We start from the raw sequence: 15,297 nt of genomic DNA, 5'->3' as shown, positions 1-15,297 counted from the left end.
ATGCACGAATCCTCAAGTAAGAACGTAGAGGCCTTTCTCCTTTCACTGGACTCAGAAAAGGCCTTTGACCGGGTCGAATGGTCATACATGGGCATGGTCTTGCAAAGGATGGCCCTGGGCGAAAGATTCCATGGGTGGATTGCTTCTCTGTACAATGGCCCCTCTGCCATGGTGGCTTTTAATGTACGGTTTCTGCCCTGTTCCTCCTCTCCAGGGGGACCCGACAGGGTTGACGTATCTCTCCCCTTCTATATGCCCTTGCAATGGAGCCTCTCACCATAGCCATAAGACAGCACCAGGGGATCACGGGGTTTAGTGTGGGGATCTCTATGGGGATCTCCATTTCAAACTCTCGCTCTTCGCTAATGATATCCTGGCCTATTTAGCCAATTTAAATACTTTCCTCCCAATGTCCTGGACCTGATGCACACCTTTGGTATCTTCTCCGGGCTGAAGATAAATCCATCGAAATCATGTATAATGCCAAAGGGGGAGGGCGACAGACATTGAGGGGAGGGAAACGGTAAGGGGTATGAGAATTGAGCGCTAAGCCTCTCCATACCTTGGAATTCCCCTTCCGAGGGATTTGGGAACTCTTTGAACTGAACTTTCCCCCTGTCCTCTCGAGGATAAAAGTGGACCTCTTACGATGGGCTCCCATGACCCTATCGTGGTTTGGTCGTATAGTATCTATTAAAATGAACATCCTTCCCCGTCTCCTCTTTCTCTTCACATCCCTCCCAACTATTATCACAGATGCATATTTCAGGACCCTGTACACTCTGGTCAAACGATGTATTTGGAATGGTAAGAAACCGAGGATTAAACACGTGACTTTGACTCTTCCGAGGTCCTTTTGGGGTTTCGGTCTCCCAGATTTCTGGCAGTATCACAAGGCAGCCCAATTTAGGGTAATACTGGAACATATGAGGGATGAGATGTGCACCTATTTGGACGTACAGAGAAGATACCCACACGCACCGTAGGAAAGTAAGAGACCTCTTATGGTCCCCGAAAAAAGACCTCCCCGATCATGTAAAAAAACGCCCAACACTTTCAGTCTTATGGGCTCTATGGAAGCACCACAAAGTGAATGTGACCCTTTCCTCCTGGTCCTCCCACCTGTTCTTTTTATGGGGGTCCCCCCCCTGGACTTGGGCAAGAAAGGTTTGCGTGATACGCAAAAGTGGTCGGACATGGGCCTGGAACGGGCTGCCCAACTTTTCCATCAGAACGCCTTTATCGAATATGATAAACTAGTAGAAGCTATGGGGGGGAAACCTAATGTCAAACTTTGAATATCTTCGTGTTGAAAGTATCCTAACCAGCACCCAATGGAAAGAGGACCTTGCTCGCCCCTCCCACCCCTTAAGCCCCTTGAGAAAGTAATTGTAGAATCCTCCTCGAGGAAGAGATCGTTGTCTAAAATGTATGTGGTCCTGATCACGGTGCAGCTAAAAGGTAGATAAGGATTCAAGCATTTCTGGGAAGAAAGCCTGGGGATGGTGTTGGAAGAGTCGACCTGGGCTAAACTCTATGGGGTTCTCTTCTTGGGTACTCTTTATACCTCGGCTATGGAACACAACTTCGAGGTTCTTCAAGCATGGCATCTCTCCCCGATAGGTTATCTAAAATGTTTTCTGGGGTATCTCCTTTTTGCCCTAGGGAGTGTGGTCAACGGGTAACTTGGTATCACTTGTGGTGGGAATGCCCATCTGTCCAGATTTATTGGTCTGAGCTCTTGAGTTGGATCAAAGACATAGTGGGCATCTTCCTTGACTTGCGCCCCCTCGAGCTTCTCTTTGGTATCCCTTCCCCTGAATCAGATTTGATTAGCTTCCCAAAGGTGGTCCAGGGCATATTGAGAGCTGGGACACTTGTCTTAGCCCAGAAATGGAAAAACAACTTGATACCCTCCAAGTCAGAGTGGCTTACTAAACTGTGGTTTATCTTTACATACGAGAAACTATCAGCGCTGACCTACGATGTAATGGATTCCTTTCTACTGGACTGGACAATGGTCCTCCTGCACGAGGACTGTGGTGCATTGAGACTTTGATCAGTCCCATATTGTAAGGCCCCATCTCTTTCTTTGTTTGTAATATGGTCTCTACCAGCGACTTTTTCTGTTCTGGTTGAACCCTTCTTGGAAGGCTAATCTTAACATATGGTCCTAAATCTTTGTGTTTACTCCCAACCATCGGTTGGACTCAGTAGTCTTCAAGCAGGGGCGGGAGAGGGGCATGGGAGGTTGCGTTATCTCAGATGTTGTCATTTTAGATTCACTAATTGGTATTGCAATCTGTTTTATCTGTCTTATGGAAAAAAAAGTTAAATAAAAAGTAAGTTTAAAAAATAAGCCTACTCCACGCTATAAACAGTACCAAAGACAGGCAGGAATACTGCACGGTCGCTTTGTTAGATGCGACCAAAGCATGTGAGTCGGTGCACTGGGACTGGCTGTATGATACTATGATTAGAAGGGGATTTGGCCCACACTATATGAAATGGGTGAGACTAATATATACTAAACCAATGGCGAGGGTCAGGACAGGGGGGGGTCACTTACTCTAATAGATGGGAGTTGCAGAAGGGCACTAGACTGGGTTGTCAATTTTCCCCAATGCTGTACATAATTGCGGTGGTAACCGTAGAAACGCTTCTCAGGCAGGAATATAGCGATTCCGGAGTAGACATTGATGGAGTAAGACATATAGTATCCATGTATGCAGATGATATCCTGATATACTTACAAAACCCTGCAGAGAACCTACAGTATATACTGGGGGTACTGGACAATTTCAGTATATTAAAAGGGATAGGTATAAGTCGTCCTTATTTCTGATGGCACGATTACCGGCAAAGGGTGACACAGGGCTGCTGGGTTCTACCCCTGCTGTGGAGTACGACCTCCTTTAGCTATCTTGGACTAGATATACATCACAATCCCAAGCAAGAGCACAATACTATAAAAGCAAGAGAGGGATTGACGAAGTCTATGCAGTTCGGGGGTAGATTACCCTTGTCTGTGGTAGGTAGAGCAGCCCTACTGAAAATGGTGGTGCTGCCTAGACTAATGCACTGCTTTGGGAACATCCCATACAACATACTAAGGAGATTCATTTTGAAATTGGATAAAGAGTGCAGGAGCTTCTTGTGGCAGGGAGGTAGGCATAGGGTTGCTATCAACACACTACAAAGACCCTATGCTCGAGCAGGGCTGAGGATCCCCAATTTTGAATTGTATTTCTTGTCGTGCCAGTTGCAGTATGTTGTAAACTGGATGGCAGATGACCCCACAGCAGACACTACACTCCTACTGCCGGCAATAAAACAGCTACACTTGAGGGATCTAGTATGGGAAGTCCCACAGGAGCCAAGTCCTTACCCACAACTAGTGACATTAGGTATCCAAATATGGCAACAGACCTGTAGGATGATGGGAATCAAAGACCTGATATCGCCACAGAAACCTCTGGTGGCAGTAATGACAGAAAAAAGGGGCCTATGAGCAGGAGTGCGAGCACATTCGGAGTCCTGTGGGGTTGCGACAATAGGAGACCTGCAGGAGTGATTACAAGCTACTAGACTTTCAGGAATCGCAGACAGCCACAGATACCTGTATAGCAGTGTATGCACATGAAGGCCAATTCCTATTGCATAGTACTACACTAAACATAATTAAGGGAAGATGGCTGACTGCTATAGAAGACACAATAAAGAGTGAGGAAATAGAAACTATAATAAATATCTCTGAGGGGGGGTCATGCCATATCTAGACTGTACGAGTTCCTGATAGAGAGCAATTCAAGGGAAGAATTGAAATGCAAAGCAGGATGGGAGAGAGAACTGGGGAGGTCCTTGCATGACCAAGAATAGGATAACATAGTCTCATACCATAAGAAAGTCTCCAGGAATGCTAGACTACAGCTACTTCAGTTATACATCACACATAGGGCATATTTTACGCAAGAAGCGATCTCCAAGTTTAAAGGTGCAAGTGTGCAGACATGTCCCAAATGCAAAAAAGAAAATGCAGGTATGATGCACATGTTTTGGGAATGCAACATCATACAGGAATTATGGAAGCACATCGCGAATAAGGTGGCCCCGGGGGAGTTAACCTGGATGTACAATCCCCAGAGGCATGCATCTTGGGACAGTTTAAAAGGGGCACCAAACAGAAAGAGGTGGGAAAGGTCAAAGATCTAATATATGTGTTTGCCAAGCGGACAAAGCACTGAGTGTTAATAGATGGTGGGAAGACTTGCGGAAATGGGCAAAAGCAGCAATGGGAGTGTGGGAGAAGGCGCTGGGGGAGCAAAAACAAGAACCTGGAGAAGATATACAACAGTGGATAGCTCACAGTAACCCTGTTCAGTCAAAGTGAGGGCGAATGCTCGGACTAATTGGCATGAGAGGAAAATGGAGCGAGAGTGTGGAGGTCTACAACAAAGGACTGGCAATATCATTAACAGGTTCATGGGAAGGGGGTGGGAGGCTTGTCTGTTGGGAGTTTAACCGGACATGGAGAGGTTTGGAAATGTTGAATGATTTCATGATGTGGTAATGGACTGTTATGTTTATAACATTTCAATAAAAACTTTTTTTTTTTATTTTAAGTATGGGCGCTGATGGTGGGGGGCAGGGTGGAGGTGGACAGAAGGGCTTCATCGTATGGGAGCTGTCACACGGCAGCGGATATTCTGGGAGACTAATGGGGAGAAGAGACTTATAGTGAATCGGCCGTAAAATTAGCCTGAAGATTTTGGAACTGTCCCTTCAGTGGTTTGGCACCCCTGGTATGAACTTCATCTGAACGTACTTCGTGAGGGAGGGGAGGTGAGCCACAGAGGGGAGTGGGAGGGAGGGATGGGAGATGAGCATGGGGAAGAGGAATAAGTGAGGTGGGTATTTGAGGAGGGGTTTGGCAATGGTTTGTGATGTAACATTTGAAATGCCAATAAAGTGTAACTTGGAAAAAAAGGAAGATTACCCACTTGGGTGATCAGGGGTTACAAGTAACTTTTTCCATTCATGTCTGTCACACTATTCTGCTTTGCTGCTATAACATTTTCCTTCTGACCAGATCTCCTATTCTGGATTCACACTCGTAGTTCCCTCTTTGTTCTCATTCCCCCTCTGAACCTGGATCTGCATTCCTATAAATCAGTCTGTGCGTCTTCCTGGGGCCCACCTCACATCTTAATCCAAAATTAGGGAGAACACACAGGGTATGGGTCACAGATGCATAATGGTGGAAATGTGGACGAAACATCAGGTATTTTACCTCTTCTCCATTCCTCTTACAAGGTGGAAGCATCCCGTTTTATAGAAAAAGGGAGTGTAGAGGTGGCTTTGGGCTCTCTTTGGGGGATAATGATGACTTTATTGTTCTCAATTACTATGAAACCAGACCTTTGTTTAATGAAAAGGCTAACATTGTTTCCTGTCTATCCCATTAGGAGGATACGAGCCGGCACCGAACTGACCTGGGACTATAACTATGATGTTGGTAGCGTAGAAGGGAAGGTCCTCCTTTGCTGCTGCGGATCAACAGAGTGCAGGGGCCGGCTACTGTGAACCTGTTCCTACCTTAGGAATCTAGAGTTTAGTTCCCCTCATGTGGCTTCCAGTGTCCTGACAGCTAAGAAACGTGTGTCCCTGTGAATGGAGGCATGTGGATACGGATCACAATGTGACACTTTTACAACAGATAGACCTGGACATTTACAATGACTGTTTGTGAAGGTGATGTCTGCACTGAGACTGGACTGTGCACATCTGGAATTTGTCAGGAAACACTACTGTAACGTCCTTTGCAGCACTCTACTGAGGAAATCTGAAGTTTTCATGCACTTGACACACGGATGCTCGGTGTGGATTTTCCACACACATCTTGGACCTTAAATTCAGCTTTACCCATCATCATAGTTTGCTTTTTATTATAATAGAATTATTGTTTTTAATTGTATTAAAAGTGAAAAGTAGGCAAAGTTGCTCAACACCACTCTTCTGTGAAACAGGGGGGCCGAGAAACAGTTTCAAAATAAGAAATGTGTTTTTAAATAAGCAAAAACATTTAAATAGAGTTTATCTACGTGGAATACTCACCATTGTTCACTGGCAGACAAACAGATGTTCGTAAAACAATAAATGTTAAAGTTTGAAGATGTGGGAATGCATACTGCCAATGGTTCAAATTCTGCGTCCAGGTCCAGGCAATGGGATAAAGAGTTTTTCAATTTGGAAATATACCAATTCTGTGAAATCTCGCCCCACGCCCTGTCACTGTTCCAAAGCCATATTCTTTGCCAACTGGACATTCTTGAACACTGCCGACCGCTCTGGTTTAGAGTGTGTGTGGTGTTAGGGGTGGTGGTGTGATGATGCTATGTAAGTATGGACTCTGTAAGTATGAACTCTTGAAGGCAGAGGATTCATTGCTCTGTGTGCATCATCCCACCCTGCAGTGATGGGGACATTCTGATAATAGTATAACATGATCTTGAATAGTAAGAAGTCCTGGAGCAAGGGTTTTTGATGGTCACATTACATGTCTCACTCAGTTACCCATGCACCTCAATTTCTCATCCATTCCCAAAACAAGAAATCTCAATGACTTCATGAAACTGTAGGAATGATTTTGTTTTTGTTAGACATGGGGTCAAGATATTTCCATCGAAAAAGATTTCTGTGCACCGTTTTTAGCCTCTTTGCTGTGTCCCTCCCTTCAGGTTTCTTACAGTTGTACATTTTTGTATACTTTTTTTAAAATTCACTTTTACTTCAGATTTTGTGTATCTGAAGGTTTAAGGCTCTGTCATTTCCCAGCAGAATCACCAGCACTACAAAAAGTGTATCCTCCAAACGTATGGCTGCTTTACCTTATGAGCCCGGTGCTGCCCCATTTATAAGTTTACAATGGGCTTACAAAGTATACAATGCCATGAAGTAGTGACTGCTTGTTGAATGTGGGTCCTGATTGGATAATAAGATCCACAACCTTGCTGCAATTAGTACTTCCCAAGACACATTAACTGGTGTCAAATGGTAGTGCTCCAGTTAGAATGTGCTTTACAAAGTCGGAGCATCACTTGAACCTCAACCACAATGGTACATTTTTCTTTTGTCGCTGTCTATTTTTCCTGCTGTAAAAACTAGTTTCTTGGTCAACGATTTTGTAGTTTTTTGTGGATGCATTTCGTAACGTGGGGGTGGGGAGGTAAGCAGTGTTTGCATACTAAATGCTTAGCCAGCCTCTTAAAAGCTACCATTTCATTTTATCAACTGTGGGGAAAAGACTGATATACTTTTTATATTCCTTGATTGTAAATTTGCAACCATTAAATATCTGTGAATTATTGCCTTAACTTTATTCACATTGTGTTGTACTGTCTCCAGACCTGCCTAATTTCAGATGTTGTTGAAATACATATATAGCCATATCACGATTGCTCCACCTAATGGTATTTCGAAGGGATTGTGTCTGACGTATTCCACATCTGACAGTTGTGTCCCACAGCTGTGCACTTTTCAGCAGAGGGTGTCCTGCGTCGATGGAGTCGATCCCATGTCCCTCGAGGGCCTCCGTTGAGGATGGACGTCACCGGATGTTATATATAGGACGCACAGCGCCCGTTGCCTCAGTTCCGGTTCCGACAGCGAACTTGTTAGCTTCGTGAAAATCAGCGCGCCTCGTGGATTCTTCGAATCTCTTATGATGTCTATTTCCTCGACCCCTCAGACTCCAAGGTCCGGGTTTAAGACTTGCCGGGATTGCAAGTCCAAAATGTTGTTGACCGACCCGCACCGTATTTGCTTATGGTGCCTGGGTGAGTCGCACGACACTGACGACTGCTCCAAATGCCAGTCTCTTACAGCCAAGGCCTTGCGTGAAAGGAAGGGGAAGCTCTGTGCAGGTAAGCCATCGAAAAAGTCCCGTAAGACCGGATCGAAGTCTAGGGTTTCCACCGACGACACTCGAGGGGCGACTCTCTGCGTTGGGAGGAAGCTTGAGGTTCTCGGTCCCGGAGTGGTTCCCGCCATTCCTCGTCTTCGTGGCACTCTCGGAAGCACGCCACCGGTCGCCTTCCCCGTCCTCTTCGGGGGATGCCGTGCATACGGTCGCCTGTCCCACAAAGTCCTCGACACCGGAGGAGTGGGCTGCGTTTAAAAAACAAATGATGGTGATTTTTCAGTTGCAAGGCGCGGTTCCTGTTGCGCCTTCTCACGAAGCCGGCAGAGAACACACTCGATCCGCTGCTCGCACGCCTTTGGGCTGGGGCACAAGTCGTGACTCGCATCAGGAGCCCTCGCGGTCCTGTGCGGACAAAGCCATCGCAAGAGCCGTGCGTCCAGGTCTTGGTCCTCGTGCCCAGCGAGACAGGTGCAGCCTGTGGAGGTACCGACGCCAGCATCGACTCGTTCGGCGCTGGTCCAGTCGGACTCGGACAATGCTGTTCCGCCCTATCAGCCCACACCAGTATCGGTCTCGATGTCGATGTGCACGATGCCCTCGGCGTCGAGGCTCTTTGCACCCTTGGCACCTTTGGCATTTTTTGGGCGTACTGTGTCTGAGGCGTTTCCTGGGGCTTCCTCTACGTCTGGGAGGCCGGTATTGGGCGCCAAGCCCTCTTCTGTTGCTGTGGCTTGGTTTTCCGAGCCTTTGCCTGACATTTTTGAAGAGGAGGAAAGATCAGACATTGAAGATCCTGTTGCTCAGGATGATGCTCCGGGATTGTTGGGTGAGAGTCCATGCAGTCCCTACATAACACCAGTGGCCTGGATACTTCTCCCGAAGTTGAGTTTGGAAGGCCTGAGCCAGGGGCTCATGCAGACTCTTCCTATAGGCGGCTCATGTCTAAGGTTTGCAAATACCTGGGGTGGTCCAGTCCTCCTGAGGATTTTGTTCAGGATGATCTTACTGACATCTTGGACCAAGGTTCCCCCTCTGACCTGGTGTTGCCTTTACATCTTACGTTGCAAAAAAGGGTGTCATCGGCTTGGCAGGCCCCGGAATCGCTTCCAGCCGTCAATAAGAATTTGGCGAAAAAGTACCGACCATCTGTTAGCGACTCCAACTTTTTGTCTACTCACCCCAATCCTGAGAGTTTGGTGGTTCAGGCGGCTATGGCCACCTTGAGGCAGCAGGCATACCCTACCATCCCTCCGGATAGGGACGACAAGCGCTTCGAAGGATGGGCTCAGAAGGTCTTTTCGTCAGGGAGCATGGCACTGAAAGCGGTCAACTCCACATGTGCCCTGGCAAGATTTCCACACTCTCTGTGGACCTGTGTTTCCTATGCGGCTGAGCATATTCCCATGGGGGAGGAAAGGGATGGGTTCCTAGCCATCGTGCGTGACTGCAAGGATGCTATGTGTGAATCCCTTCAGTCGGGGTTGGACATGGCAGACTGTGTCAGCTGGTCCATGGCTGCGAGCGCCGTACTACGCAGGTTTGCATGGTTGCGGAAGTCGGGGGTTTGCTCCTGATGTGCAATCCCGTCTTCTGAACATGCCCTTTGATGACGTTCATTTATTTGGCAGCAAGGCTGACTAGAGCCCTGAGAGGTTGCAGACCTCCAAAGCTGCAGCAAAGTCTTTGAGCGCTGCTGTACATCAACCTCTGCCTTTTCGTCCTAGGGGACAGCAATGGAGGGGAGCTTCCTTTTGTTTCTACTCCTCCTTTGATAGATCGAGGGGAGCTGCCAGTGAAAGGGGCCACCGTAAGAGTACCGGTGGTGGAAAACAGGGTACTCGGGTTGCCAAAACCGCTCGGGCAGTTGGCTCTGCCATCTGGCAATGCCGCAGCCACGTCAGCTCAGTCATGAGGCCATGTCCCATGGTTCGCCAGTTGGGGGCAGACTTGCGCAGCATCTTGGAGAATGGCATGCCATTACTTCGGATGTGTGGGTTCTGGATATCATAGCCCACGGCTACTTACTGCCTTCCCTTCCTTCAGCGGCCTCACAACAATCCACCTGGGAAGCGCTCTTTGAAGCGTCCGGATCCGCTCCTTGTGCAGGAAATCCTATCCCTGCTGGAGAAAGGCGCCATAGAAGTGGTGCCTCTAGCGGAGAGGAACAAGGGAGTATTCCCCTTGTTATTTTATCGCAAGGAAAGACTGGGGATTGAGACCCATCATGGACTTGCGTTGGTTGAACAAGCTTCCCAGGAAAGACAAGTTCAAGATGGTCACTCTTTCTCAAGTCCTCCAGGCCCTTCAACTTCAGGATTAGTTGTCTCTGGACCTCAAGGAGGCTTACTTTCATGTGCCGATTCATCCCAAGCACAGGAAGTACCTGAGGTTCGCGGCTGGTGACTCGCACTTTCAGTTGCGGGTCCTGCCGTTCGGATTGACCTCCGCCCCGAGGGTCTTCACGAAGCTGATGGTGGAGGTGGCAGCGCACCTCATGAGAGGGGGGGGATTCACGTCTACACCTACCTGGACGATTGGTTGATCAGGGCGCGTTCTCCCGAGCAAACCCTGGATCATCTGTCCGATCTCGGTCGCCCACGATCTTCTATGGTGGGCCGACAAAGGGAATCTGATGAAGGGGGCACCGTTTTGGCAACCATGGCTGGAGGTGACGATCGTGATGGATGCCTCCCTCACAGGATGGGCTGCTCATGCCAACGAGTTGACAGCCAGCGGCCATTGGTCTCCATCGGAGTCCAGATTTCACATCAATCTGTTAGAGCTGAAAGCCATCAGGCTGGCCCTGAAGGCTTTTCTGTCGTCGTTGCGGGGGAAGACTGTCCTGATTATGACGGACAACACAGTGGCCATGCATTACCTCAACAAAAAAGGGGGCCAGGGTCACTCCCGTTGTGCAGGGAAGTGGTGCAGCTCTGATTCTGGGCCATCCTACAGGAAATCTTGATCTCGGCAGTTCATCTGGCCAGAGACGAAAATGCGGCGGCCGACACTCTGAGCAGGTAGAGCACCGTCTCCCACGAGTGGGAGTTGGCTCAGGAAGTCCTTTTGGAGATCTTCCACCTTTGGGGAACCCCACCAGTGGATCTCTTCGCCACCAGTGTGAACCGGAAGTGCGAGAGATTCTGCTCGCGGGAATTTCCACCAAGAGGTGCCTTAGGGGACGCGTTTGTAGTGGAGTGGTCCTTCCCATTGCTGAACGTGTTTCCTCCAGTCCCCGTCATTCCTTAGGTGTTGCGGAGGTTTGGTTCCCGAATGATCCTCATTGCTCCGGATTGGGCCAGGAGATCGTGGTACCTGGACCTTCTCGACATGTCCATCTGCCCTCCACGCCATCTTCCCTACCGAGACGATCTGCTCTCATGGGACGAGAGAGTCTTTAGTGCAGTTGAGCACAAGATCTAAAGACGTTGGGCATAACTGCACTAAAGACTTTCTGCCAACAAAGATTGCCGATTGAATATGTTAATTGTATCCACCATTATTAACTTTATGCCCTGATGACGACCTAGATAGGTTGAAACACGTGTTGGCGAGGCGAAAACAAATGTCTTCTTTTTGAATGCATATCTAGCACATATGTAAAGTGTGGCCAAGTTCATCTTATGTATGATTTATTGATTACCAAAACGTGGTTCTTCACCCTTTTCTTTGGTTCAATATTGTAATCTATGCAAATAATACCTTTTCCTTTATGTTGAATTTGAAATCCAGGAACCTTACTCTCTAAACACTTACCAGGCGTCTCTCATATTTACTTATTCCTAAACCTCAAACTCTATCAAACTAATGCCACCTAGATGAGGTATATGTACGTTTGAGCGCAGTCTGTGAGGTTAGCATTGTCTCAAGCTCGTCTGAAGAGTGTTCTTACTTTAGGATTTCACAGTTTCTGAAAGGACTGTCTAATGTGTTTCCACGTCCCCTTTCCAGGTGCCAGGTTGGTATTTAAATTTGGTTTTAAAGTTCCTGATGGGAGCTCCGTTTGAGCCCTTATACTCTTATCCGCTGAAACTGTTGTCTTTTAAAACTGTGTTTTTAGTTGCAGTTACTTCCGCACGCAGAGTGAGTGAATTGCAGGCACTTTCTGCCAAGCCACCCTTTACTGTTTTCCACAAGGACAGGGTTGTCCTGCAGGTGCAACCTTCTTTTCTTCCGAAGGTTGTGTCTGAATTTCATTTGAGCCAGAAGGTGGTTCTTCCAGCTTTTTATCCTCCTCCACATCCTGGTAAGGAAGAGGAGAGGCTCCATAGGTTGGATCCTAGGAGAGCTTTGAGCTTTTATCTTTCACGGATGTCCCGGGTCAGAGTGGACAATCAGCTCTTTGTAGGTTATGCTGGATACTGCTTCGGTCAGGCTGTTTCCAAACAGACCTTTGTCCAGATGGATTGTTTTTACTATCTCTCAATGCTACCGTTTGGCGGGGCGGGACCCTCCGGTAGGCTTACGGGCTCACTCTACTAGTGGTGTGGCTGCCTCCACTGCTCTACAAAGGGGTGTTCCTATTTGCAATATTTGTGAAGCAGCCACATGGGCCTCTCTCTATACTTTTGTTAAACACTATTCCCTAGATTCCATCCATGGGCAGGATTTGGCCTTTGGTAAGGCAGTCCTCTATTCAGCTATTTGATTGGGAACTCTAAATTTCACATTCTAAATTTTTTCCCTCCTCCATAAGTGTGATACTGCTTTGGGAGCCTGTAATAGATGTGGAATATGTCGGAGGACACAATCCCTTCGAAGAATAAGTTACTTATCAAACTGGTAACGTTCTTTCGATGGGATGTTCCTCTGACATATTCCACTTCGCCCTCCCAGCCTGCCCCTCTGGAGAATTTCCTCTGTGATTGCAGCTTCCATTCCGCAAGGCTGTAGGCTGTTATACTGGCAGGAGACTGGTGTCACACGTTCTGAGGGGAAAAAACTAAACTGAGGCAACGGACGCCTTGCGTCCTATATATAACATCCAGTGACGTCAACCCTCGACGGAGGCCCTCGAGGGACATGGGATCGAAGACATTGACGCAAGATGCCCACTGCTGAAAAGTTTCCGAAGTGCACAGCTGTGGGACACAACTGTCATAAATGTGGAATACGTCGGAGGAACATCTCATCGAAAGAACGTTACCAGTTTGGTAAGTAACTTGTTCATCTACAACAAACATCCTTATATTTGCCGTTCATATCTTTGGGATTAGCGCTCGAAGCACAGTTTATGTGCTCCTTCACATTTTTTTCTGATGCTCCTACCACTAATTGGTAACTTCCTCTGGCTGAGCTCTCATCCCTGTAAGTGGCTCCAGGCACAGACTGCGTCTGGAAACTTCAACTAGCCAGCAGAGAGTTGCTGAAGCAGCTCCATCTATGCCCAATCATGAGAGAATGAAGCCACCTAGTGCCATAGGAGAGAGTTGAGTGTGTGGGTCTGTTCTCTCTCTCTCTCGCACGTGCACTTTGTGGTATTAGAATCACAATCTGTTTGTAAGTCTGGAACTAGTGGTTGATCTATCTATGAAACTAGGTGTATTCATGGGCAAATCTGTAGCCAAATAGATTTTTGACATGCATTTACCTTCCACAGTGCACCTCTGGGTAGACGTCATCTTCAAATTGTTTTGTCCTCCCCTCTATCGTTCAGTCATGGAGAGAGAAGCAGGGGAAAGCCGTGACAATGACACTGAGCAAGTTATACCAAAGTTGATAACATTTATGTTGAATACATGGTACTAGTGTTTTATTTTAATTTATTTGGAACTCATGGCGAAGACTTCATTCAGCTTTTGCCCAGTGAAACAGTCAACTTTTGAGTATTTCATGGAGGGGCACTGTGGAACTCCTTGGCCCCTTAGAAACCAACTGCCTGATAGAGCCCCGTAGGTAGTATATGGGGATACCCCATAGTCTCTCAGCCTCCCCTTGATGGCTCAATCACATATATGGCATGCCAAAAACAACCCCAGAGATAGAACATACCAAGTACAGTGTTTAAGGGACCAAAGCTGCCCAGCCGGCTCACTTGGCAAGACTGTTTGATGACCAGGACTCTGCAGGGACAGCATTACAGCTCCAGATTGGAATACGTACTGGTGCTTGCAGCAGATGGTCTCTCGCAAAGGGAGGGGATTCACACAATGCTTACCTGTACAACGTGAAACGAGTCAATACAGCCATGGAACAATGGGCCACCCGGCCATCAAAATAGCTTAGCATGCCTTGGAGATGGCAGTGCGGGGGAGGGGGCGTGGCTAGCCAACCACTGTGCTGGAAGTTGTCTCTGTGAGCTCCGAAGCCAAAGCCCACACCGCATGCCCCTAAAACACCCAAATGTGGCTGATTTTACCCTAACAAGTGCTCTGAGCCTGGAGCAAATTGGGGCATGAGCGGCGGAGATAGAGCCACAACGAGTTCCTGCCGGCCCTATCCCAAGATGGCAAGCGCTCTACCAGCGTAGCAGCAACAACCCAGTGCGGCCCGCACTTGTCTGGTCCCTGATGTAGCCTGCAATCCCTGTCAAGCGGAAGACGGCAACCGAAGTAGGCGACTGCCCTGTCTCCACCCTTCGGACTTGTGACAACCGCGGATTGTGCAGTAAGAAGTCCCGCAGACTGGGGGGTGGGGAGCAGTGGCACAAAGCCCCACTGGCACTCGCGAGCTGACCTGGCTGGGCATGGAGGGAGATAAACCTGGGAATTTGGAAACGTAGAGCCATTTTCCGTAGTTGTAGGGGAAGGGCGTTCCAAGCCTTGGCCCCTTGAACATGGAACGAGCGTCCAAGGCCTCGGGTTCTAATTACCCGATGAGATTTTAATAGGAAGCCTTTAGCTGATCGAAGGTTTTTCTTAGGTTGATAAAGTTTAACCTTATCCTTCAGATATGCTGGGGCGTTACCAAAAATACAATTATGGTATGTTGCTAACAACTTAAACTGAATTCTAGCTGTCACTGGAAGCCAGTGTAACTTTTTCCTAGCTGTGGTCGTGGGCTCTGATCTTTTCATCTGAAAGATGATGCGTATGGCTGCGTTTTGAATTTTTTGCAGCTGTTGGATTTCGGCTTTATTTGCACCTCCTAAAAGTCCATTGCAGTAATCGATGCGTGGGAGGGTCACAGCTCTCACAAGTTTGGTACGGTTTTCCACTGAGATCAGTGGTGCTACCTGCCTAAGAACTTTGAGGTGGTAGTTAGTGCTGGTAGTAATAGCAGTTGCATGGGCTTCGCAATCTAAGTTGAGAAGCAAGTGGAGGAGACACACACCCTTGTGCGAGCAGGGGCATGAACAAGATGAGATGGCACGCATGATAACGGTACTTGAATAACATATGGAATGGGTTTCTAATAAGCAAGAGGACTCTGAAAAC

At 47.7% G+C, this 15,297-nt stretch overlaps 1 protein-coding gene across 3 annotated transcripts in view; it reads left to right on the top strand.

Moving 5' to 3' along the window:
• The window catches only part of SETDB1 (SET domain bifurcated histone lysine methyltransferase 1), a 1,213,210-nt gene extending 1,205,832 nt beyond the window's left edge, over positions 1–7,378 (top strand). For all 3 annotated transcript variants that reach the window (XM_069649750.1, XM_069649751.1, XM_069649752.1), the window contains exon 22: positions 5,466–7,378. In XM_069649750.1, coding sequence (XP_069505851.1) covers positions 5,466–5,583 — 118 coding nt within the window. In that variant the 3' untranslated portion in view covers positions 5,584–7,378. The remainder of the gene's footprint in view (positions 1–5,465) is intronic.
• Positions 7,379–15,297: the final 7,919 nt, after the last annotated feature.

Source organism: Ambystoma mexicanum, chromosome 1p (genome assembly GCF_040938575.1).
Source record: "Ambystoma mexicanum isolate Mex_15411 chromosome 1p, UKY_AmexF1_1, whole genome shotgun sequence".
NCBI lineage: Eukaryota > Metazoa > Chordata > Amphibia > Caudata > Ambystomatidae > Ambystoma > Ambystoma mexicanum.
The sequence above is the reverse complement of the archived record's forward strand: the minus strand, read 5'-3'. Positions and strand labels throughout refer to the sequence as shown.